General features: G+C 41.5%; 1 protein-coding gene across 4 annotated transcripts in view; it reads right to left on the bottom strand.

Moving 5' to 3' along the window:
* PDLIM5 (PDZ and LIM domain 5) overlaps window positions 1-26109 on the bottom strand; it is a 535229-nt gene that overhangs the window by 217153 nt on the left and 291967 nt on the right. For 2 of the 4 annotated variants that reach the window (XM_069238102.1, XM_069238110.1), the window contains exons 6-7: window positions 10042-10214; window positions 9412-9448 (exon numbers count right to left, since the gene is read on the bottom strand). In XM_069238102.1, the coding sequence (XP_069094203.1) occupies window positions 9412-9448; window positions 10042-10214 (210 nt within the window). Of the gene's footprint in view, window positions 1-3910; window positions 5456-9411; window positions 9449-10041; window positions 10215-12159; window positions 12178-23225; window positions 23243-26109 lie in introns of those variants that run through there. The other 2 variants (XM_069238118.1, XM_069238127.1) reach the window with 2 other exon arrangements.

Here is a 26109-nt window from a genome sequence, read left to right as displayed (position 1 = left end):
GAGGCGAGAAACATTATTGAAATGAACAGTAAAAGTTTAGTAAGTGAAACACCTATTAGCCAGCCTAAACAATTCCAACACATCCTAAAACCAATTTTGTCACACAGTACAGTTATCAAATGATAAGTAGAGATTGGAAACCCAAACAGTAAGAATCAGCATCACATTTGGATACTAACATCTACAAAGAACTGGGCCTAGCCGTCCAGGAATTTGCAAATCTTCAGCCAATGATCTAAGCGTCCGATTGCACCAAGCAAAACATTCTTTACCACTGGTTTACCATATACCACTGGTTTACCATATACCACGGCTCTTATTCGGGCTGGCGTTCCATTCGATAACTTTGTCGGGCTTTTCTTTGAACAGCCTATAGCATATTTGTACAACTCTCAAAAATGTAAATATATGGCTTTAGTATTTATGTTAGCATGCTGAACGTGGATTAGCGATGGAACTATGTATAACAAGTACGCATCGAGGTTTCACATACATGTAGATGAAAAGCTTTTTTAAGTTAAACAGTGTAGTACTGAAGTGGTGTCAGCATTAGGGATGTGAGAATTTCTCAGTGGTGTGACATTCCAGTACACGTGACTGTTAATCTGAAACACCCCAGCAGTTACCTGAAGTCTTGGAGTGAGGTCTGACTTTCCCTGATGGAAACAAGGTTACAGGTGACTTAACTTATGCTGTATAGCACACAGCCAGCTCAATACTATGCTTTCCTTTTACCACTTGTAAGATGAAAAGACTAATACAAACAAAAATCACTAACTAATAAACAGGTAATGGTTCTTGCTCGCAGATAATCAATGATATGTGTTTAGAGGGTGATCTGCTGCTCTGTTTTCGTGCACAGTATACTGTGGTTTGGCATCATGCAAGGTACAACAACGCTCATTTTGTACAGTTTTCACAATTTTATTTAATGCACCAAATCCCTGTAGCATTAACAATTGTGTGAAGCTGCGGAGGACGAGAATAAAGTGGTCCACAGGATACAGCAGGCACCTGTCACACCTAGCACCTATAGGCAACATGATGGCTTCATTCACCAGCTTTGCACTGCATTAAATATGCAATTAAAACATTTTAAAAAACAAAATATTAAGCTTTCATTTTGGATAGTCCTTGCTGCAAAAAACACGTTTGCTGTCCCCGCACAGCCAACATCTGTCATTCAACAGGATTTCTAAAGCCTGGACGCTACCAGCTGGTAATGTATGGCTGGTCAATTCTCAACGTGAAACAATGGAAAGGACAACAGATGTTAAAAGATTGATCAAATTCGACATATCAAATATAGATAGTGAGTCGTTTCATTCCGAAATACCCAATGCACTCAATATTAAAATCACACACAACAGATTTATTTTGATTTAATGGCAATAAATGAGGCAACTTTGGAAAGGGGACATATTTGGGTTCCATTTTGCATACCTTTATGTTGATGGTTAACCTATGTCATACATCACAGAATTCTCCTGAAACTAAGAGTGAACTGTAAATACCATATTTTGCTCTCAAACGGAGTCCAAGTCAATGACACAGGTATCCTGGTTTGAAACACAGGCAGAGAGAAGAAAATGCCATCTTACCTATAATTTCACAACATTCTAGTCTGCAAGGGAATGTTACCAAGTATTAACTAGAATCTTAGTCCGGCTACACATATTACCTAGAACTTTAGTCAGAGGCTAATGCCTTAAGAGACTAACACTAAACTCCACAGAACCCGGAAAACTCCGTATTAATTTATTTAGCATTAATTTATCAAACATAATTATAATCACCAGACAAATAAAATTTCTGATTCATGGCTTTCGAATACAATGTTGTAGAAATTCTTAGCGTGTGCAGATTTGCAGTTACCTCTAACTGTCGTTCTAGGCACGTCAGCGTCAAATAGGTATTGAAATAAAGAAACTGAGTTGGCCACAGTGAAATTAAAAATCACTCTTGAATTTTTTAATCACCGAAATAAAAGCCTAATAACATTGAAAGTTTGTGTGAACTTTGGAAAGTTAATAAAAGTTCTCCTTGCAAATACACCTTTCAAGATGACAGCCATTTTTAGGTTACTTACTTTATTAATAAGATGCTATCCATTTTATAAAATAGCTACACTAAGCAATTCAAATTCGCACACAAACAAAGGGTGGGAACTATATCCGGTTCAATGAACTGCAGGGGTACGTTCCCATATCCAGGTCTGTGTTATTTGATACAACAGAGAGAATCGCACCCATTCAGGCATTCAAAACCACACTTTCACAGCATTCAGATGCACAGCCCACTCAGTGACAACACTCCTGTCCAGGCTTCAACATCACTGGATTCATAGTGGTCTTTCACTTTGGATTTTGCATTTAGATTAGTCTACATTTTAATGCCACACTTTGAGACAACTTCTTCTATTTTGGCACTTTTTTGGGAAATTCGCTCTACACTTTTTCAAACCATTTTTCCTGGAGAGCTGCAAAATGTTTTATATTTTCTACTGAGCTGTATTTGAACGTGTTGACAGCTCCCAGGGAGGTGCTAAAGGCAGAGAGCCACCACTCTGGGTCTCCGGAGATCACTGAATAGCGCAGTGAGGTTTTAGCACAAAGAGCTGCCGCTCGGAACTCCTCAAAGGCAGGAAAATGTCATTCTGGATTACATTTATGTGCCTTGTCTGTTTTTTAAATAACATTCAGTAGGTGCTCTGCTAATGCCAACATTGTATAATTTGTGATTTAGTAGATACAACTTAAAAACTATGTTGACGTTTTGCGCAAGTGAAAATGAATCATTGTAAGTTTGGTTTCTTACTGTATAATTAACTGTATTCATTTTAATTTTTCACCACTGTAAAACAGGCTGTTTTTCCAATTTGAAATAAATTAAATTCAATGTCAGTACTGCACATGCAAATAAATGAATAATATCCACGTTGACTAGAACACTTTGATTTGCTGAATTACAATTTGTTAAATAAAAAAGGTTGCTAATATTTCCTCTAAGGCACTCTCTGTCTTTGCTTGTTGTGGAGTTTCACTACTAGTTGGAGAAAATAGTCTGTCAGTCATAACTAAGTCTCTCTGTAGGCAAAGGTGGGCATATGGCTAACCAATTTGACACACTCATATGATCTTCGAGGAGCAACATCTAATATCGGACAGCAATATCAGCAGAGCGAAGTTCTTAATTTGTCCCCTAGTTCCCAGCAGCACTTATTTCTTGGGACCGCCACATATTTAATAGAAGATGGACATCAAACAGAGTACACAGACAGAGGGTGCACAGAGTCTGATAAATTAAGGCGTTCACCACATTCACCGATTAGTGTGTCTGCTCCGCTCAATCGACAAATTAAGCACTTGCAGATAGTGCGGATTAAAGGTGGTGTGTGGGCGATAGTCCTTTGCTCTTAAGAAGCGTAAGTAATTAATACAAGCTGATGCTTTGTGTCACACACTGCACTAACTACCACAGACCCACCCACTCTCCGCACTTTGAACACTGGGCACACGCCTCTGAATTTCCAAATCCTGCAGATGAGTTTCTAAAATAAACACTGTGGTGTGGCCTATTGTTTAGCATCCGGGGGGAGAAAATAAATCCAGATCTTGACCACCTACTTGCATGAGGTGTTAACTTGCCAACCTCTGAAGATATTGCTACCCAGATTGCCTAGCAGTGTGTGCGGCTCAGCAGGCTTAAATGCTCTACCGCTCCATTTCCCATGCCCATCGATTACTCCACGTGGCTGTGCTACCAAAACATATCAAACAAATACACAAAGCATGTGAAACAAGAAATATGGCATTGACGAAGAGCCAATAATAAGCTCTGTGCAGTGGGCAGCTACGGTGAAGACAAGAAAAGGAAGACCAAAAGAAGAGAAAAAGCCAAGCAGACAGTATAGCTCAAACATACCTTTATTCAAAATCTTCTCAAACCTTTAACACGTGTTAATCAATGTATCCATAATATAATACAATATATTACATGGCTCAATGGTATTTATTTCAAAAGCTGAAAACCTTTAAAAAAAAAAAAAAAAACCTCCTAAAATATAATGAGAGCCTTTTGCTTCCAGTCAAATGCAGCTAATCTGTAATCATATTTTATTCCACCTACCAGTAGCATTCGCTGTATGTTCGTTTTATTTGTAGGCCTTGTGATTAGTTAAGTGGTATCTAAACATTTAGTTTCAACAAAGAAATGTATGGTTTCCTTGCATATGACATTGGTGGGCCCAATATTTCCCGCAAATATGGTTCGTGGGGAGACAATAGCAGCTTCCCCCGCAGTGGAAAGAAGATGTGTTGTATGGAGTTTGTACACTCTCTCATCTGGCTTGATATTTTGTAACCAGAGGAATTCATAAACGTAGGTCCTACTGGGACAAAATCCAAATTACGTTTGAAAAGGTTAATTCCTTAAAAAGAAACAAGGCGTGAGCGGAATTGGAAACACTACTCATAAATTGAATGAATAAACAATACATCAGAGGATTCAAAATAACAAAACAATGTTCACACCAAAGTGGCAATAGAAATTTTAAAGGCCTCAGGGAACTTTCTCAGGTTCACCTCTCTAAAAACCACCCAGTGACCAGAGTAAGGTGACAGCCCGCACAGTCTGTAAACGAAATGTGTACACATGTATGTAATCTTCTAAAACTTCATATATTTCTAGGCATGCAGGGAACTCTCACACTGCTACACTCCGACCCTAAGCAACTAGACTTTTCTTTGCTACATCCATCCTAGCTTCCAAAATGGACACCCTCGTGAACCACACCTGCAGGAGTAGATGCTTTGCACAGTCTTCGTCCGATTTACAACATGGACACATCTCATCCTGGCCTGCATGTACGCAGTAGACCAACTTGTACGGCTTCATGCTCTGTGCTGGCCCTGCAGGGACACCCACTGCCCATTAAAATGCAAAGCGAAATAGTGCTTTTGTATTCAAATAAAGGTACAGCTAGCTCTTGAGGCCTACAAGACATATTAGCAAAACTTGGCAAAACACACAAAAAGCAATTTTCAAAAACCTCTTCGGTTTGCGTTTTTCTCGTGTATTTAATTATTTATGCTGTGATCTGCTGCACCTGCTGTTCAACAACTCAGACGAAAGTACACACCACGTAATTCAACAAAAATTAAGTCAGTCGAGTTTTTAAGCTATCACTTGTTCTAAGCTATCAAATCAAAGCTATATCTGAATCTAAAATGTCTCATTACACGCAGCAGCACGACACTGTTAGAAAAGCAAAGAGGTGGGGGATTCTCTGCGAAATAAACGTGCAAGACAGTAAAAGAGAGGAACAACAGTTAGGACAATGCGTCATCTACTGTGAAGGAATCACTGCACATTAAGAGTACGTGCTGAGACGCCGTGGTGCCAGTCACGCAATGTTGTGTACTTTGGGCTAATGACACGAGTGAGAGTCTTTTCCCTGTAGAAAGAGAAGGTGGACAAAAAATAGAGAAAATACACAGATGTTTTCAGTTCAATGTATGTGTGGATTCTCAGTCCAAGCCATGCAGTTTCCATGCAAAACGTAGAGGCTCGCTAGGTAAGCAAGACAGTCCATTTTGTCACACAAAACCATCCAGATCAATCTCACGTTGGGATGCTTTAAGCAGCAACAAAACAAAAGTATTTTGCAGCCACACAAAAAAACAACTGGGAAACTGCTTTCTCAATCACGGACTCACAGGTTAACATAAATGTGTTTACACGTTATGATGAGTGCAAACCAAGGAAGTTATCTCGAGCTGGATGGACGCCATGCTGTATGTAAACTCTTTGATGGAGAATATGCGCGCAAAACTAGATGACCTTCCGCTTGGAGGTGAAGATAGTCTGGTGTTACATACGTTCACGTTGCTGTGCGTAATTGTGTAACACAAGCGTAATCTCACATAATTCCACAATTTCATGTTAAGTGAAATGGAAAAAATGTTACCATTTAGCATGCTGAGAAATGTCCCACGATTTTTGCCGGCAAAATACTAATTTAAGCAGAATATGCTTCGCTGAGAGAGACATTTTCTGTTGAAACATGTCTAAAGTGTAATCTCCAGTGCATTTTCTATGCAGTACGTGCCCTCAGTTCGAAAGGTCATGTGAGACAGACCCAAAACATGTTATGCACCGCAAGTAACTTTTCTCAATTCTCCTGTGATTTCATAAGCAACAAAAATAGGCAGCTTATACTCAGCCCTTCATCTGACCTCACAGATCAGCATTACTGCTGAGCTCTGATATCACAGGGCCAGCTAGCAGGGCTGACACCTAAGACTATTCATTGGCCCTTTGGAAAATAGTATTTGCCATTGAAACATCAAATAAATAATAAAAAGCATAGCTCTGTAATACACTGAGGAGCCCCAGGGTGGCACCAACGTTTCAAACTAGTGAAATTGTTATGTCAAAAATGCTCATCCACGACATCAGGTTTTCAATAGCACCACTTATACATGCATGATATGCTGCTGCCTGTACTGCACTGCTGATGTCATTGGCCTGGCAACAGACCAGGTGCACCCTAGCCATAGGGGTGGATGGGCAACACACCCTCTCTTTTTTCCAAGAAGAAGAGCATCTGTTAGGTTGAGCAAAGGTCAACCTGACAGATTCTTTTTTTGTTCAGGTTCGGGAGCCAGGAGCTAGACATTCGTTAAATGTGCAGGCTCCTGGCTGCCTGAATTGAAATTTGCCAGGCTGAGGATTTCACAGCCCTGTGGACGACCTGTTCAGCCTGACAAAAGTGCCTTGAGGCCCTCCCCTTCTTGACGAGGGGGAGCCTCACTGATTGCCTAAGACCTGGATGCTTCAGTTTTAAGCCCAGAAGTACCCAGGGCCCAGTGTCAATCAGTGACAACTTGGAACAGAGCGGAGTAGAGTCAGCATGTCTCACTGACCTCACCCCTCTCTGTGATGAGTGAGGCACTGCTGCCTCACCTCAACGGCTAACCTAAGGTCAGCCAATGAGAGAAAGCAGCATTCCCAACCCTCATGGGACCTCTGAGGCTTTCCTCTCCTGGAGCTGCAGGGCAGGTACGTTTTATGTTATTGAATGTTTTGTGCTTGCTTGTCAGTATAAATGTATGAATTTGAGTGTTGTGAAAGGGTGTGTGTGTGTTTGCGAATGCATGGGTGTGAGTGAGTGTATATGTATATTCATGACCCGCCTGCCCTCTTCCTGCCAAAATTACTGGCCGTCACTGCAACAGACAGCTACAGCTTTCTGTAACCAGACACTAAAAACAGTGAGTGGGCTCGTTTTCTAAACCTGGTATTTAAGAGGGTGGAGGAGTAAAAGCATTCTGTGATGTGAACATCCTGACTGGCCTGGATGATCCCCCTCTGACCTCATGATCTACATTCCAATGCTTCAAAGGAACTGCTCAACTGCAGCAGGGTTTTCATTTTCTAGGTAAGTGACATGATAATACAACATTCAGACATTGAATATGTAAGTAAGCAACTCTAAAACCCCTCTATGTTTTACACTTGATACATGTTATGGCCTCGTATTGATCTACTTTACATTTTGTGAAAAATGTAAAGATGGAGCCTCAAAATATAAGCTTATGTGCACAAAATAGCACAATCCAACTTTTAACACAACAGAAGTTGGGGTTTGAGGATTAGTTAATCATTAAATATTAGTGACACAGCAATTACGCCATAGCCTTGGCCAAAGCACAGCAAAATCAACAAAGCACAGGCAGCTAGGTCTTTAATGGTCATAGCAACTCATAATAGTCAATGAGGTGCTTGGAGCTGCAGCTTCAAGGTGCTAGGTCCTACCATTAGGATGGGAGGAAGAGAAAAGGTAAGGAAACGAAGGGCTTTGATCAGAAGGGTGAGATATTGGAGTTTATGACTCCCCAAGGTTTCAATTCACAAGTTGGCTAAAAGCGCTATAAACTATTGGCACCTTATATCATTCTTACACTAAGTACATGGAGCACCTAAGAGCCATCTGATCTCACCGCTTCACATTCATATTGTCTTACTTCTCTCCAATGACAGAGAATGCTCATGAAGGTTTACACTGAGTAAATAAGACCTTTCGAATCAGACCCGACCTCTAATGGTATCTACATCAAAGGATCAGAGGATATCACTGAGGACTAAACAACTAGGCAAAAGAAGGTGCAGCTTTGTGCTGGGCAACAATAACACTGGTTACTACCTGCCCTTGGCACTCCCAGAGATGTCCTATCTAGTATAAGTAAAAGGCACATCCCCAGGGATCAACTCAGAGAGTAAAATATCTTCTGCTACAAGTTTGTGTTGCCCAAATTTCCTGTAGGTGGCGCCTAGGGCAATGGAGCAGATGTGGCTAGGCATTATAACATTTTAGAGAAGGAATTTATTTTACCCACGGAATCAGCTTTATGTCCCCCTAGTTCACTCCACAGCTAAAGCTGTAGTTAGAATTAAAGGTTTACCACTGTACCAAAAGTTGGGACAATTTTCTGCTGCATGATCAGACCGTTCAGAAGCTTCACAAAAGCAGCTGAGCTGCGTGTATTTTTTGTGCGTGAAATACTTGACATGCTGTATTAATTACTTCATGACTGTCAAAATCATTGACCAGCAAAATATTTTTCAAACAGACTTTTGTAACATTGAATCATCTGTTGGCTGCTTTGACAGGACTCAATGCTTATGGCTTTTATTATATTTCAAAACAAAAGTCTGAATAACGCCTTCTGTACAAGATCTCCCATGACCATTCCAAAAAGCACTACTCAAGACCTTCCTTGACAGAAGGCTTATTTCAATACTGAAATCTAAAAGCACATAATTAGTTCCCATGGTCCATAGCTAGGGAAAAACGAACCTGCAAAACAGTATTGTTGGGGCTGATCTTGCAATGACGTTCTCACAGATTCTAATGATATCTCTTTTTCCAAGATTCTGATGAAATTGCAAGACATTAATGTTCTTGCACAGCAGCCTGATTAGATTTCTCCTACCACCACTCCCATGTTTTGAATCAAAAGCACATCATCAAGGTACACCCAGTATTATGCACTGCACATGACTTAGACATAAAAGGAGTAGGGCAAGGGGGGAATAGATCATGGGAATGCCACATTTGTGCTTTAACATGTAGGTGATGTTCGTCTGCAGAAAAACTGTGGAAGCAGCCATGGAATATTAGCCACAAAGTGTCACAAAGCACAATGTCTAAAAACACCAACGATAATCAAAACACAAAAGCAAACTGAATGTTACATGGTTTATGGTTATTTCAATTAATGCAACAAGAGACCCCAATAAAATGCACAATTCAAATCACAATATTAAATGTTTGTAGGTCAAAAGAAAAAACACCATGCCATATATTATGGACTATACTGAGCAGGAGGACAAAACACTTCGACTTACTTAGTCTTTTTGTTATTGTCCGGTTCTGTCTCGGCCACTAAAAAATAAAAAAGGAGATTATTTCAATAATGTATAAGTCCAAATTCCTGAAGACCAAATGTATGCACCAATTCATTAACTATACTTCCTGTCTGGAGATACTAGGTAAGTCCTTTCAGTTAATTAATGGCATAATGCTTGCGTAAATAAAAAAATACATTTTGTAAGTGCAGCTAATCAACAACCATAAGGCTGATTCGTGACTACTAAGAACACGCCAGAGTCTTGTATCATCAAACCTGCTGTTGTGGGAAGTCTAACACAATAACAATTAATTTGTAATTGCATTGATGACAATACAAACTATCATCACATTCAGTATTCACTCTCTTGGCTAGTGATTTTTACAAACCTTCCTTACATTATTAAACTTAAGATCCAGTGTTGTTCCCTCCACTGGCCGCGTGGGGGTGCAAGAGCTGCGATCTCACACTATACAAGTATTTTCACTTACATTCATAGAAATTACTAGACAAAGTGGAGATGTATTATTGGAAGCCTTCCTAGAAGCTGAAAAGTACCACCAGTACGGACTCTTGACAGTGCTGGCGCAGCGTCACACAAATTATCAGGGCTGGTCGAGTTACTCACTATTTTCAGTGCCGGTGATCTGGGCAAGAATGCGGAAGGACCGTGACTGGGTGGTTCCTGTTCTCGGGTGCCAGTCCTCAGTGTTCTCCATCAGCCGCGTTTTGCTGTCTTCAGTGTGAGAGGGTATGTGATAAATATCAGTGTACGTATCCACAATATGTTTTCGGGGAGGGCTGTTTGGGTAAACAATGCAGTGGTCGATAAGTACTTCTCCGATATAATCATCTTTAGCATAACTGGTTTAACAAGACATTAAACATCGTGATCAATGGTTCTTCAATCCTTCATGTAACTTCATGCTGCTGGATGAAACCCACGTGAAAGATGTCCTTGGGGGCAGTTCTCACGTGGGCATCATGCTATAGCCTAAACACTGGAGAAATTCGACTTGGCAACTCTACTTCACTAGACACTGACTTTAAAACCAAAGTAAAGTGCACTGAATTGAAGGGATGCCACACATCAGTTCAGTTCTATTTTAGGCTCCTGTCCAAGGTATACCGAGATATTGCACATTGAGATCCTAGTTTTTATTTCATTGAAGGTTCACCTTTCACACAAAGGGCGCCCACTGTTGTAACAAAAGAACCAACCATCTCTTGGAGTAATCACTTCACCTTTTCAGAAGACTGTGCTGAAGAAGTTTGTTTAATAAAAAAAAAAAAGTTGCAAGTACCTTAAAATAAACATTTGTTTGAAAATAGGGTGTGTAATAGTTTTGGCACAAACTTTTAGGTAAAAAAGTAGTACCGACATGTTAGTAAGTTCTTATCCAAAATTAATTAGGAACAGATGTTCTAAAAACAAATTAATTGTGGAACTGTTTAAATCAATCCTAGAAGCCACCCTCATTTAAAATGACTCGAAAGGTATTTTAACACAAATAAAAACAGGTTTTACATTTTTAGCTGACATTTCTAGTTTGTTGATAGTACCTAGTCCACGCACATATTATGCCAAGATCTTAAACACATTTACCCAACTATATTTACAAAAAAGACAAACATTTTAAAAAGAAACACTCACGATACTTTAGTAGGTGGCTTTAAAGGTTTACATTAGAAAAAAGAACTGTGCCTTAAACTATAATCTGTCGCAATAGCTATTACTGGGCAAGATATATCCTAGCTGCCTGGTGAACATGTTCATTAATGGAAGCCTTTGGATCGGTTTCAAGCACTGAACTCTATGTGGGAACAACGGCCAAGCTCCAGAAAAAACTCCAGCGCATCCAGAACGCCTCAGCACGTCTCATCCTCAACCTCCCTCGCCACGAACACATCTCTGCCCACCTCTGGTACCTCCACTGGCTACCTGCCAACAAAAGGATCATCTTCAAGATCCTAATCCACGCTCACAAAGCTCTCCACGAAACCGGACCGGCCTACCTCAAAGATTGACTCAACTTCCACAACCTGACACGCCAGCTCTGCTCCGCCAACTTCGCCCTCGCAACAGTCCCTCGCATTCACCGTACCACAACCGGCGGCACATCCTTCTCCCACCTTGTCGCCAAAACCTGGAACTCCCTCCCCACCAACCTACGTCAGACCCAGGACCTCCTGACCTTCAGGAAGCGCCTTAAGACCTGGCTCTTCAAGCAGTAGCATGCACCCCCCTTCCCTCCACCCAGCGCCTTGAGACCCTTTTGGGTGAGTAGCGCGCTCAACAAATTGATTGATTGAGTTGAAAAGACTGATAGTAAATACTAGGTCAGCTGTTGACTTGTTTAAAAGCAATCACAGCCTTTGTGTTAGACATGCTGGAGCTGCATGCATTGCTGAAATGTTCCCACCAGGCAACATACCTAGAGAGGCACATCAAATGAACACGTAATCAGGAAATCATCTCGAAATTACAAGTGCATCACCCACACTGCACCCAGACAACAAACACACTCGCAGCCGCACACCTTAAAGCAAGATGCTCGTAAATTCACTAAATGTTCTTGCTAGTTATTCTTTCAACTTGTAAGCACCCAGTTTGAATGATCATCATCTCAAAGGCTGCATTTAGACTGTAATCGCTACTTCGATTATACGAATATTCAGACAATGAATTACTTGATTACAATAGTTTCACAAGAATAAAAAGGCTCTGGTTTTTTTAAGCCATTACCGTCTTGGTGGATTTTGCCTTTGCATTTAAAGAACAGCAGGGAGTAAAGACATCAGAGGCCAGAGAGGGCCAGAGAGGGACAAAGGAAGATGAAAAGAAAACAGGAAAATAATTAATATGAACAGCCTGTACAAGAAGAGTAATTTATAAAACTGGAAAATCATGCATAGAAAATAGCTTAAAAGAAGCCACAGAACAGTGAAGCAATAAAGCCAAACCAATGGTTAGAAAAAGCATTTGCCAAAAAATACTTGCAAGCATTATTTCTACTTAAGTCGTGAAAAATGACTGACTTGCCAGCATCTTCGTGGATTATCCCTAATCACAAGACGCTCAGTTCTGTTAAGTGAACGTCCTGTTTGTATTACAATGTGGGCTTATCACTCTTGACGTTTACACTGACAGCTTGGAAAACACGGCTACACATCACCAACTCAGTCACTTTCTTAAACAGCTCAATAATCAAAGAAACGACTTTATCCAACTGTCCCCGAACCGACCTGGTAACGTCTACAGTAGTCTCTGGATAGTGAGCGTGTTCAAATCTGCATTAGGAGACTATTGCTACCGCGCCTAGCACCACCGAGGGCCGGATCCACAGAGAAAGCAGGCTGCAGAATTGTTTGACGAACAAACCTCAGAAACATAAAAAAGCCCCTGCTAGAGAAGCTAGAGGAAGAAAGATGAAGGTGATGTTATCTCATATAGCCTTTGTGACTTCTGGGCACAGACATTACCCTAGTATCAGATGCTCACCTCGTGGTGCACAAGAAAGGGTATTTGGTAAAGGACCAGGGAAGGAAACGTTGAACCGAGTGTGCGCCAAAAAGCTGTCTCGTGGTGAGGTGCGGACGTCTGGCTAAATCTTTGCAAGCAGACCTTAGTACAGCTTTTGCTCCTATCGAACTTTTAAAAGTGACCAAGGACGAATCCACGGAGCAACCCACACCACAAACAAGAAAATATCAGTTCTTCCAAATGTGGCTTGGATGCTTTGGCCAGAGGGCGGACTCTGAAGTCCTTGTGCTCTGTCAATCCGTTGATGACTTGCTTTCCTCTTCCTCAAGTAATGAAGCAGCAACAGTGAAGCACCGACGCTGTGAAATGTTTTTCTTTAGTTAGGTGCCGCCGTGGAGGAAGCCGAGGGATATGGACAGGAAATGCTTCAGCTAGTTAGCAATATAATGCAATTCGCTGGCGTTAAACTCGCTTTATGGAATTCCCAAAGAAGCATTTTCAAATCCTACCACAAGGTGGCACACGGTCGCAACAATTTCCAGAGAAGCAACATAACATCTGTTGAATCAGAAAGTGGTCGCTTTACTTGTAGGTGAGGAACATTCTCCCAATGGTGCCATTACAAGTATGCCGTGATTCAGCATATTTTAAAACGATTGAACCCTTCTGCTGGAACGGCTATCATTAAAGTGGTAGGGGTGCTCTCCCACCCCCAAATTAATATCCCCATGTCTGACGTTTGCAAATTATTCACCTTTAAACAGTCATGTCCAATTGGCAAAGCTACAACTTTCGGATACAACTGGCTTGTTTTACGAATACAAATTCGCACAGACGTTTGACCCTGCATACTGAGGTACTGTAATGTAAAATTGCAAAACTATGTAATTGTATGTGTGATTAATTTGCCTTAAATGAACAGGAAGGGTCTGCTCCTGCATAGTAATCTGAAAACACAGGTGAGAAGTCAAGTCGCAACCGTGCACGGTTCTGGGAAGTGACAATTTTTTGCAGGCCAATTCCCAAATCTAAACCGCCTTCTGTCCAATGCATATTTGCGCATTGATCGTTCCAAAATTGCTGGGGTAGAAAAGGGTTTCTCTACAGACATTTTGTCTATATATAGAAGAAGAAAAAAATGCAAGCGCAACTTTCCTAAAATGTTACGCAAGCAACATATTCTACTGCGTAAATTTGCACTTGTGCAATTGCCTGCACGTGAGTAGCGTGCCAGCAATGACGCCTGGGAACCGGCATTCTCTTGCACTCATCAGTTTGGTAGACTGGATCCCTAGTACGGGGCTCACCCATGAGGGAGCGCAGGCCTCTCCTCTGTTTTTCGATCCTATGAGGAATTAAGCCTCCATTAAGTAACCCAGGGAAAATCTGTAAAAAGGTGGGGTTTTGGAAGCATCACAGCCTCCATATATTTGTATGTACAGTGCGGCAAACGTACAGCATCATCACAGTCCTTCGGCTTGCTTCGGTTCTTAATGTCTGCGGAGGCCTCTAATGATTGTGGCCAAAACGCGAGGACCTTGTGTTTGGAGGAGTCCAGCAAGAGATAGTGTGGGCTGATCAGGGCAGCAAAAGAGAAAGAAAGACTTTCTTGGGACTGTGACTACCTCCGAGTGGATTGAAAGTTGGACTAGTTGTTGTCGCCTTTAATGATAAGGAAGTAATGAGGAACAGAAGAACAACGAGATTTCCCGTGTTTTGGGTGCCCTTGTCAACTGTGGAATGTTTGTGTCTTGTTTTCCTATGCTGTATTTTGGTTTGTCCTCATTTTCTTCCCAGAGATCTATAAATAATTAACATTATGGAATGCAGACTGATGTATAGATAGGCTTGTGCAATAAAATGACAGGAATCCATGACTAAATCATATTCCCTGTGAAAATGAATTACATCATTGTGAAATTGTTACTTTTGGAAACTTTTACCCCTACGTGATATCACTCTGTTTCTAGTATGTCTTGCCCTGGTTATGTGGGGTCAAATGGACATGTCCCTTATTATTTTTTTTATGTGAACATGAGTAGACCAGTAAAACTGTTCCAGTCAGAGACTTCAAGCAGCACTACAATTTGTGGGCAATTTCAAAACAAATTGTAAATTTACTACAAACATAGGAGAAGTAAACCTTGCAATTTTATGAGAACATCGTGGAGTCAATGTTACAGGAAGTACACAGCTGTAGAAAGAGTATGGCTGCAGGTCTCAGAGGGTGTGATCACATATTCCTGACCAAAAACAAAATGCTGCATTGTTATCCAGCTGTCACTGTCAAAAGGTCCAACTACCTCAGGAAAAAAAGTTTAAAATATTCAAACTTTAGTATATCCTAATGCCTTAGGGAGAAAAATCGTAATCTTAGTCAGACCCTAAAGTGGAAACTCCCTTTTTCTTTATATTCATTTTCACAGCTTTACAGCACCCGGGCTACATCTGATAGGTGTTAGAATAGTTTACTAAACAAACAGTGCAGGGCACAAAGAAGCTAGTACCGTTCAAATGGAAAGAGAAAAGTTAAAGTTGCAATATAGTGTGGAAGAAAAATTAAGAAGTAAATCAAAACATGCAACCAGATTTCTGCTGTATAAATTATTAACAATAAAAGTTGGATCTAGGTGGTTGGGTCACTCAGCCAGTGGAGGACTTTGGTGATGCACAGAACCCGTGATATTTCAGTTGGTATTGGAGGGCAGGTATCTAGTTCTCAAATATGAAGCGAGTTTTGTATCAACTCATACAAAGCTGAAAGGGGAAGCGTTAGGATGGACAGAATATGAAACTGTGCAGAGGAATATGGTAACCTTTCACAGAGAAGGCTTAGAGCTTGTTTAACATTAATGCACTGAAGGAGGGAGGAAGCCTGAGGAACGGCGCGCCTTGTGGGCTTGGTGGAAGAAGTGTGTACTCTCAAGGTGTTATGGGACAGATTGAAACACAAATGTTGCTGATGATACCGCCATTCCTGACTCGGAGAGTTGTGGTGGTCATAAGCTAGAAAGCATGCTAATACTGTATTTAGGCAAGTCAGAATTTTGGGAGGACAAATAGAAAAGTGTTTCTATAGTTCAGTCTTGACAGCGCGGGCAGGTGCATGATCAAAGTTTTTTAAGTTCCTTATCAACCAGAGCTAGCGCTGAGATCCTCTACCACTGACAAACAGCCTAACTTCATTAGCTTTGGGAGATTAATGGAAATCTGTTGGTATTCCTGAGCTTGTTAATTCAAGCTAGTCATCTGCACATAATACAGCCACTGAAATAGTTCTGGCCCTGTCGTCATCCACATATATAGATCTATTACAGTGAATGGGACACTATGAGAAACTCTTCATTTTAAGCATTCGTTCAAAAGGAAAGGACCAAGAACGCACAACGTTCAAAGTCACCTACATGAGCCAAAAGATTCTTGACCTGTAAGGAGGTTTCCTGTCTAATATACCACTTTGTGGGATTCATCAGCCTCCTTTCACCTAGAAACTGTAGGCGTACCAGCATGATAGCTCATTTAAAAGGGTCATGTAGTGAATGAGGTCCGAACAGAGTTTACAGTCCATCTAGATGTTATCAAACGATTAGAGATTTCGGAATTTTTATTGCTGGTAAATGCTGATTATATATAATAAGTAAGAGACTTATCGTTATTTTTATGTATTAGTTTTGTTTTACTGCACACTACTTTGAGGTGATCCTGGTTAGATTGACAAAAGATATAATTCTGGATTATGGAGTACTAATCTTTGGATTCCAAACCTAGAAAAGCCTCTCATCTTTAGCCCGGAGAGTAGATTGTTTATCATGGGTTGGTGTTGCTTTTAGCCCGGAAAGTATATACTTAATTTCTTTCAACCAATTAGGATTGCAGCTAAAGCCGTGTCTCACAATTTCTCTCCACTAGCTGTCTTGCTTCTAATGCGAAACGATGTTTCCAGGGAATGCAGTCACCATGCAACATTTAACGTTTTGGACTTCCGCTTGCATCCTTTAATGGGTGAGTTTCAGGCCACTCTGCCTAAGATCATTCAACCCCCCTAGAACCATGCAAAGATCATACGATGCTGACAAATACCGAACCAACAGTCCTCTGTGCGGTCCACACACACTACTACTATGGTACCTTTGAGCTTGATAGAGAGGACGATAGCAATTACAAAATATCTACCTTAACTCTATAAAAAATAGCACCCAAAAACTACTGCCAACTTTTTTGTGAGTGAACTATACTGCTAAATACGGCTTCATTACACTGTTGATTTCCCATACCAATAAAGAATTCCGACAGATGGCGACAAACACCAAATAATGTCAAGAAGTTCGGTTTTTGAATTCTGGTCCAGTAGCTTCACACGGTCTGGGACTCATTTGTATTTCCAATTAATAGCTCTTGAATGTTTGTGGTTCAGACAGGATCTGCGGTTCAGTGTTTCCACTGAACTGTGGACAGCCTCTCGCTTTTACTTTCATGCAAACAAGTTTGACAAAAACATCCAAGGCACGTCGATTTGAATGTTTGTTTCCACATCTTTTAATGAACCACAGTTGAAGACACTTTTACGTTTAAAATGTATGCATGGGCATTACAGGTATTATTTCTTTCACGTCAGTTCTTTCTACTTCAACTGCGCTCTCAATCGTGAACGAGGTAAATAAATATCATATGTTTCAGAGCTTATTTTGAGCCGGTGGTGGCCACCGGTAGTTATATTCGAGGGCCGCCACTCATTTTTGTGCATCAGGCAATTACTGAGAGCAAAAGACACACATGGGAAAGACGGAGGCAAGCAAAATGTAAAAGCGTCACATAGGGAGAAGGCAGAAAGCTGCAAGAGTGAGCTGAAGGGGCAGGGAGTGGCTGTCAATGGAATAAAGGGGCCAAATATGGCTTCAGGGTTACGCTCGCACATTTTAAGGCAGCAGCTGCCTGTTTCAGAGCAGAGTTTTGAGCACAGGCACGTTTTTATTTACAAATGAATCACTGGTATGTTTGCAAGTTGCTTTTTTTCCCCTAGTTACAGCCCTCTTCAGGGTGTACATATACCCAGCATCACAGATCTCCCGCTTATCTGTATCCTTCTCCGCTGGATCAAGAAAGGATCGCCCAATACACCAATTGCCTGCTTGCATACAATAAGTACTTATAATAAATAAATATTTGTTCTAGCAGTGGGCGAGCCTTTGAAAGTTTGAGTAATAACTAATAATTTAAAAACAAAGCAGTGACTATTGATGTAAAAAGTTAGAGAGGTACCCATTTAGTGCCAGAATTGCACAGTAGAAACCAGAAAACGAAGGAACAATCCCTGCTTCCACAAGTTGACCAAATAGTTTAGTTCAGAGAGCCTCCTCAACACCTCTTGGGTTTAATTGGACTCTACTGTTGCATCACGTATAATAAACATCATGATCAATCACACAAAAGATGATGGGAGGATAACTATGGTAGCAGTTCATCCTATTGTTCTTTTGCCCATCATGCCACCTCTGCTTGGACCCAGGCATATGATAATCAGGCTTGACCCTGCTCCAAAAGGATTAATCCAGCCTGACCTGCCAGGGCAGGTTCTCCCTGAATCAGAACACAAGCAAATTAGCCAAAAATAGGGTACGCATGACAACTGACTTGCCTCTTAGTTCACTAGTTGCATGTCTGTCTTCGGTGGAGGGCGTTAATGTTTTTAAGTTCATGGCATTTAGACTATCACTTTTAGTAAATGTCTTCCAATGCAGTGTTGCGATGTGATGCCCCAAGGTCAAAAGCTCTGCACGTTAAAGAAATATACTTTTCTGAATTTTAATGAGACCTTACAATATTTTTTACGTGATATCTGTTGCTTCACTCACATGCTGAAGGCTTGGCTCGTATATGGGCTGTTTAGAGACAAGCCAGACCTTTGGCTCAGCTCTACCTGGTAATTTGTTGGCTCGCCCACCTCTAATTTGGACTAACATAGGAAGTTGTTTTGAGCCATTAATGCAACCAGTCCCACTCTAGCATCCTGTTGATGTGCCAGCATTAGAAAACAGTGGCTACTACAAAATCAAGATCCTTTGCACACACTGAAATGTTTTCCGTGGTGATTGTGCTGACTTTGCACGGGTAAGAGGAAGTGCCGAAAATTGTTTGGGATCATCAGAGTTCACTAATCTCTGTTTTGTTTCAAAGTTTTGAAAATGGTGGGTCTAAGGGGCATTCTCCCTTCTTGGGATATGCTCTCAACAGTGCAAGCTCTGCTGAAGTCACTTTTTGAGGCTCTGAATGATGTTGCCCGTAGTTCCCGGTCTGCCAAAATAATTTTCTTAGTAGCTGTGACAGAACTGGTGTGGCCAGTGCAATGATGAAATACAACCCTTGCCTCAACATTTTCACAGATTGAGGATCCCTACCCACAAGTCAACTTTTGTCCTAAAGTGGCCTTTTCATTTGATGACAGACATTGTTTTGCCTTCTTTCCTACCTCACGATTCTCCTCCTCAGAAGTTGTCTGCACACATTTTTGACATGCAATGTCCGTACTAGGTCTATTTGGCTCATCCCCTGTCTCCAATCCACAGTCTTCTTTTTGTATCATATGGTGTGTCACAAGGACAGGAAGCTCGAAGTGTCTACTTTTAGTCAACAATTTATGTTTTACTATGACTTGTGCAAATGCATAAATAGGGATGCCACTTTCAGCAATCACTCCATCCTCAGAACACAACCCTTCTGAGTAGAGTTCAAGGTGGCTGCCATGATGGATCTGTTTTACTCTATTACTGAGGTATTTATCAATAGTGTTATCAAGTACTGCACCTCATTACCTGGGCATTAACAATCCTGTGGTTTTGATTACAATATGTTCAATTAAGTCCCTCATCTACTGATATACAAGATCAAATCAATAGTCCTGTAGTGCTTATTTTCTCTCTGCTGCATTAAAAATCATTCTGCTCCAATATGTACTTTGTCGTTCCCATGGTATGTCCTTTGGTAGTAAACACAGTGATGAGGAGGAGCTGTATGGTTGTAATGGCGCAATTTATTTTCATAATTTTTTGTTATCTTTAGTCGAATTGTCTCCTAATCTCATTGCATACATTCCAACCTTCTGGATCCCACTGGGCTTTGACCATGACCAGTACTGTTTGGTACAGAGTACAAGAGGTTACAGCCCGTCCTCCACTTCAGTTGTCAGCTAGAAGGATAGACCGTGAGTCAGTAATTGGTTGCAGTCATGAATAGAAAGATGAGATGCAGAGAATACTAATACTTTTGAAAGACCTCAACAAATGGTATTCATTTTGCTTCCTGCAGAATAAATAATCCAGAACGCCGGAGTTAAGTTATCTTGCACCTGATTCTACCAGGTCAAAGTGCTGTAAGTTTGTTACCATACCTCCCTGCTGGCCGTCATGATTCCCACTGACATCTTGGGTCAGAATGTTCTTAAGGCACAGAAGTATCTGGAATTTTACTGAAGTAAGCAGAGTTGAAAATTCCATTGTCTAAATAGAGTTATCAGAATGAATAGGCCTGAGTTCTGAGAACAGTCTTTACTACTTTACGAATGACAGAGTTGCAAGCAGCGTAAGTTTACCAAACGTTGACAGGACAGCCTTGTCCTAGACAACAGAGAATTCAGACTGGATTTCCAGGATAAGAATGATACAGATCCAGAGTGCACCAGTTCTGAAAACATGTTCTCGACACCATTAACACTCACCTTCTACTTGTTTGGCACTTATTCTCAGTGCTTAATTTGTAAATAAAAATGTGCCAGAGCTCAAAGCCCTCCTCTTAAACACGTGGCTGCTGCAATTAAATGTGCGAACACGGAATACTGAGGCAGCGTAATCCTAAAGCCATCTTGGGCCTCTTCAATCCATTTACAGCCTCTCCCTGCCCCTTCACCTCACTCTTGCAGCTTCATGCTTTCCCCCTTTGTAAAGCTATTTTGTTTTTCTCTTCCTCTGTCTTTCCCATATGTGTCTTTTGCACGCAGTAAGTGCTTTAGGCAGAACAATAAGTGCTGGCCCTCAAAAATAAGGGGCGGTGCTTCGCACTGGAAACAACAAGCACAAATTAAGCACTGCCTACTCTGCTTTCCATCCGATAATGGCCATTACCAGAGCTCTTCCGGCTCATGAAAATTTGGTAGGATTATGTCACCTCATGTAGGTTTTTATAATGTATTATTATTATTAGACCTCACTGGAACACAGTAAAATTACTCAATGAACAGGAATTCTTGTTCTCTTCGAAATCGTAGTCCGAGACATTCGCCAGTTTCATCACCAGAAAATGGTGTCAAGGGGACTCTTATCAAAATATTGTATTTAACAACTGACCAGTGCACTCTAGACAACATTTTCAAGATATTAGTGTGCCTGCTTTTGTGATCTCTTGCATCCCTGGGAAAGTAGAGCCATTTCAACACATCTCATCCACAGACAAGCAGGTAGCACTATCTAGAAATAAGGCATGTATGTAGGCAAGATCTGGAGTCCTACAGCCCTTGGAATCTGTCCCCATCCTGAATAGATGAATTAATATATGAAGGGTCAACTATTTCATCAGCAGAGGTAATGTTGAATTCTTCTCTGTATTCGGGATAGAACCATGCCATCAAGGTGATCAAAGGTTACAGATATTGATTTCTCTCGTTTCATGGAAAAAAACTGTTTTGAACACACTAGGATTCCATTGACGGCCATGTGATATGATCAAAGTTCACCTCATCATCAAGGGAAGGAGTACCATGTCCAGCAGCTTCAGGGAGAAAATGAAATAACCAGAAAGAAAGAAATGAGCAGCAGTTAATCTGTGATGCCAGAAGGAAAATGAGTGTGTATGTTTATATATAAATATATATATATATATATATATATATATATATATATATATATATATATATATATATATATATATATATATACGCAATAGAAATGGTCTGAGGAGACTTTCAATAGTAGGCGCACTCAGGTGCCGGTGATGGAGGAGACCAACCTCGAATCAATAGTAGTTACAAGATTAATTCACTACATTCCAGGATGTTTTAATGAGTCAGAGAATGTTTGGGTGGAAAATGGACCTAGTAGAATAAGGCTAATTGCGTTCGCTGCCTTGGAGCCCTGTGTGCTGACTATTCAGGGTGGGGGAATAGGATGAGCGGTACATGCTATGAGCATGGCTGCTATGGTTGCCTGATGACTAAGTGTTTAGTCTGCTAGAGACTGGAGGAAGGAGATCGACAGATGGAGGTGGGGATAATCAAAGACAGCAGTCGGTGGGACAATTACATAGTAATTTAAAGCTGAATATCACACGGCATGGGAGGATGTTTAGGAGAATCCACACAATAGAAGGAGGAGTAGTAGTGGCCCGGTACCTATGAACCATCCTTAACAAGTCTGACAATACTTTAAGACTATCACTACTGAGTTCCTTTTAGGACCACATCGGCCTGTGCAATATGGTGACTGTAATTACTTGACATGGGAGAGGGTGGCTATATAGCTCCTCCCACAGGTTCTTTTGTCACTGAAGCACTAGGTGGAATTAGCTTAAAACGTCCTCTAAAAGAATAAAACATACAGCTTCAGTACTAACTTTGAGGGACTGTCTCAGATGCAGAATCACAAGTTTCACCCTAGACGTATCCCCAGAAGAAGGTAGGTGTGTTTATCCATAAGAATGAGAAGGTTTGACAATATCATCCTGCTAAAGATGACTTATCAGAATAAAAAAACAGATGTGTACGTTAATTTTCAGACAGAGGCAGGGCAGAAGAAAGCACATCCCAGTGATGTCTTGGAAGATGTCCCCACGTAATCCTATGAGTGAGAGCTCGACAAGGACCACAAAAGGGTTGAGGAAGTAACTTTGGCTTTTAACCTATGCTGAAAAATTCTGCCAACAAGAACGGAAATCCAGGATAACATACAAGAGTAAATAACACAAACCATCAGAGATACATGAAGTAACCAGGTCCAAAGAGACCTCAAAAGGTTAAAATAGCTGGAGGTCAATTAAGTCTGAAATTCATTTTAGTGTTGTGCTACTCCATCTTTTACAGTCTCCCCAGCAGTGAGCAATGGTGGTTTGTGACATATAGAAACTAACACACTTCAAACAGGCAGTGAATCACAATCCCTAAACCAGACTTCAACATTCCCCACAAGCCATCACAGCAAACAGGCTCTTAAGTCTGCATTACTCCTTTAAGAAAACAAACTAAAAAGCATTTTCGCATAATGCTATAAACAATATTTCACAGAGCATGCTTGTTACTCAAACACAACAGATCACCATGTTTCCTCTGCGGTGAAATGGGTACTAACTTTGTCACTGTTGCTACCTGTAAAGAAGAAGAAAGTGTTTCATGTTACAACACAAGAAGGGGTGTTAACATACCTTTTGGAGTCTAAGCAATATATTTCATTTCGCTGTAAAATAACTGAGCTCCGTTAAAACAAAAATCGGTAAAGACAATAGCAAAGCAGTGCACTGCTGTGTCACAGCCTATTTTCACGAAACAGCAAAAACCTTCATGTGCAAAGCATAGGTTTCAAACTTTCCTCTAGGAAAAATATGGCTGAGATTTATATCTAAGCTGCTGCCTAACCTGTGTGGCATGGTGGCAGTGTACAGATTTAGTTTAAAGAAAATCTACATTTCAGTAATAGTTTGGTAATGTATTTGTGCAATACGAAGGATTTTTCTCTTATATATATATTTTTTTTTAATCTTTTGTAACAATGTAAAATTACAATTGGAGTTCCATCTTTTTACAAAAGATTTCGATATGGGATGGTTACACCTGGGTGTATTTTGCCATTTTGTAATTTTATTATAAATTGATGATCCATACCATTAACTGTTTTAAACCATCAAAACCCTTAAATTGAATCTAAAACTCTTTGTTCATTTGTCCTGACTCCGTTATCTTACCAGTTATGAGAAAGGGCAAGAAGTCATGGTAATACCTAGTCTACCTACTTTCAGACACAGGAAACTGAATTGAAGACAATGATTTACATTCACTCTGCCATGAAGGGGAACCATCATGTGCCCGCAGTCACCTATAAATATTTACAAAGTGTTCTGTTTTCTACGACTCAAGGCTCCTCAAAAAATCATCTAGCCCTTATGAATATCTACATTCCCCAGGAAAAAGCTTGTAAATCCGACGCCGTAGGACGTCGGAAAAAAAGAGATAGTGGGACTAAAAGATAATATTCCATGCTTCAAGCTGGTCATGTCAGGGATTTCAATATGAATTTATTGGGCTCGGAGTGCTCTGAGGAGGCAACTGTAGCTCAGAAGATCTTCTGGCAGGTCCCTGATGAAACTACATCTGCAGTCTTCAAGAGAGACAAACTAGGAAAATTGCTAATATAAGATCTAGAAGAAATGGATCTTCGAGCCGTCAATGGCTGCTTCAGCACAGATCAGCCTCCCTCATTTACTTTCTATAACCAGAAGGCACGAACGCTAATTGACTTTACGATTCCTTGGTCTTCCCTGTTCCATTGAGTTTCAAATAGCAAATAGAGGACTAAGTGATCATCTGCTGCAAGAACTGTACTTTGTTTGCACAATTGACCACCACGATTCAACAGACGTGTTACAGCGTGTCATGCATACAAACAATGGTAGAAGTGTACACCAATCACTGTGGGTCAAGTGAAAATGCAAGTCCTATCCTCATCACTGCCACCAATGTTAGAAATGGGGTCTCTTGTTGGCAGTCGGATTGCACCCTATCCAAGTAGGGACCCTCATTCTAGTCAGGATAAGGGAGATACCCGCTCAGATAACTCCTGCTCACCCCCTTGGTAGCTTGGCACGAGCAGTCAGGCTTATCTCAGAAGCCATGTGTAAAGCATTTGCACATAACACAGTCATACAGTGGAAACACTACAAAAGGACACCACATCCATTAAAAAAAAATAGTCAATATTTATCTATACAACACAAGACCACATATGACAAAAATCCAACATACAGAAATAAATATATGAATTCTGCAAAAGTTACTTAAAAAGACAGTTCCTTTAAGTCGATATCTCCACCTGGGGCTATCACAGCATCGTGAGCAACAAAACCAACAGTTCAGGTCGGCCATGGTGCTGCAGACCAGCTACGGTGTTGGGAAGACCCACAAACAGTACCTTTGGAATTGTAGGGCGCCGTGATCCTCACGATGAGATCCGGAGAGCGGCGTCGCTGGCGTAGCAGTGTCGATTCCGGAGGTTGGTGCAGGGGTTGTTGGGCCCTTGAAGTCACACGCGTTGCGGATCGAACTCCGGGCTGATTAAGTCAGGAGCACTGGCATGGATGGCGTCGGGGCTGCGGTGCAAAGCGGGATAATGCAACGTGTGGTGTCCACAGGTCACGGTGCAGGCAGCGGCTCGGTGACGGCATCCAGTGGCCTCGGTGAGACCAGGGCTGCAGTTGAAGTGGGGTGGTGAGACATGCAGTGTCACCAGGTCACTGTGCAGTCAGCAGCATCGTCGTTGCTGAAGCGCCGTCATCGGCAGTCCCAAGTCAGCGGTGCAGCGCAGGACAGGCTCCGTGCATCGTCCATGGGTGGCACTGCAGACAGGGATGCCTGGTGATGACACTGGACCCGATGGTGCTGCCGTCGGTGGACCCGTGCTGCGGTGTGGGATGGGACGGTGCTTCATGTACCTCACGAGCCATGTCCACAGGCCACGGTGCAGGTGGTGCCGCCAGTGTCAGCAAGAGCGTCGTCGTCGGGGATGTCCAGGCTGCGGTGTGAGCAAGGCGATACCGGAGTGCGGGGCAAACAGGTCACGGAGCAAGCAGTGGCTCGTGGCAGTGGCGGTGAGACCATGGCTGCGGTGTGAAGCGGGACAGTGCGGCTATGTGTGGCAGGTCACGGTGCAGGCCAGAGGCGTCATCGCTGTGGTTTTTCATTCTGAACAGCACAAAACACACAGTTCCCAGGGCTGTAGGCAGATTAAACCGAAATCTTTGGTGTCCCTGAGACGTCCAATAGGAGACAAGCTCTACTCAAAGACCTTGGAGAACTCTATCAGCAGGATAGGCAGCAAAGTTCACCCTTTGCTCTCTTTTAAGGCAGAAGCAGCAACTGCAGGCCAACCCATCAAACCAACACAACAAAGGGGCAGTACTCCTCCTCCAGCTCTTCTCCTTGGCAGAGGTTCTTCTTGATCCAGAAAGATTCTAAAAGTCTGT

Source organism: Pleurodeles waltl, chromosome 1_2 (assembly GCF_031143425.1).
Source record: "Pleurodeles waltl isolate 20211129_DDA chromosome 1_2, aPleWal1.hap1.20221129, whole genome shotgun sequence".
NCBI classification, from domain to species: Eukaryota; Metazoa; Chordata; class Amphibia; order Caudata; family Salamandridae; genus Pleurodeles; species Pleurodeles waltl.
This window is presented reverse-complemented; position numbering and strand designations above follow the sequence as displayed.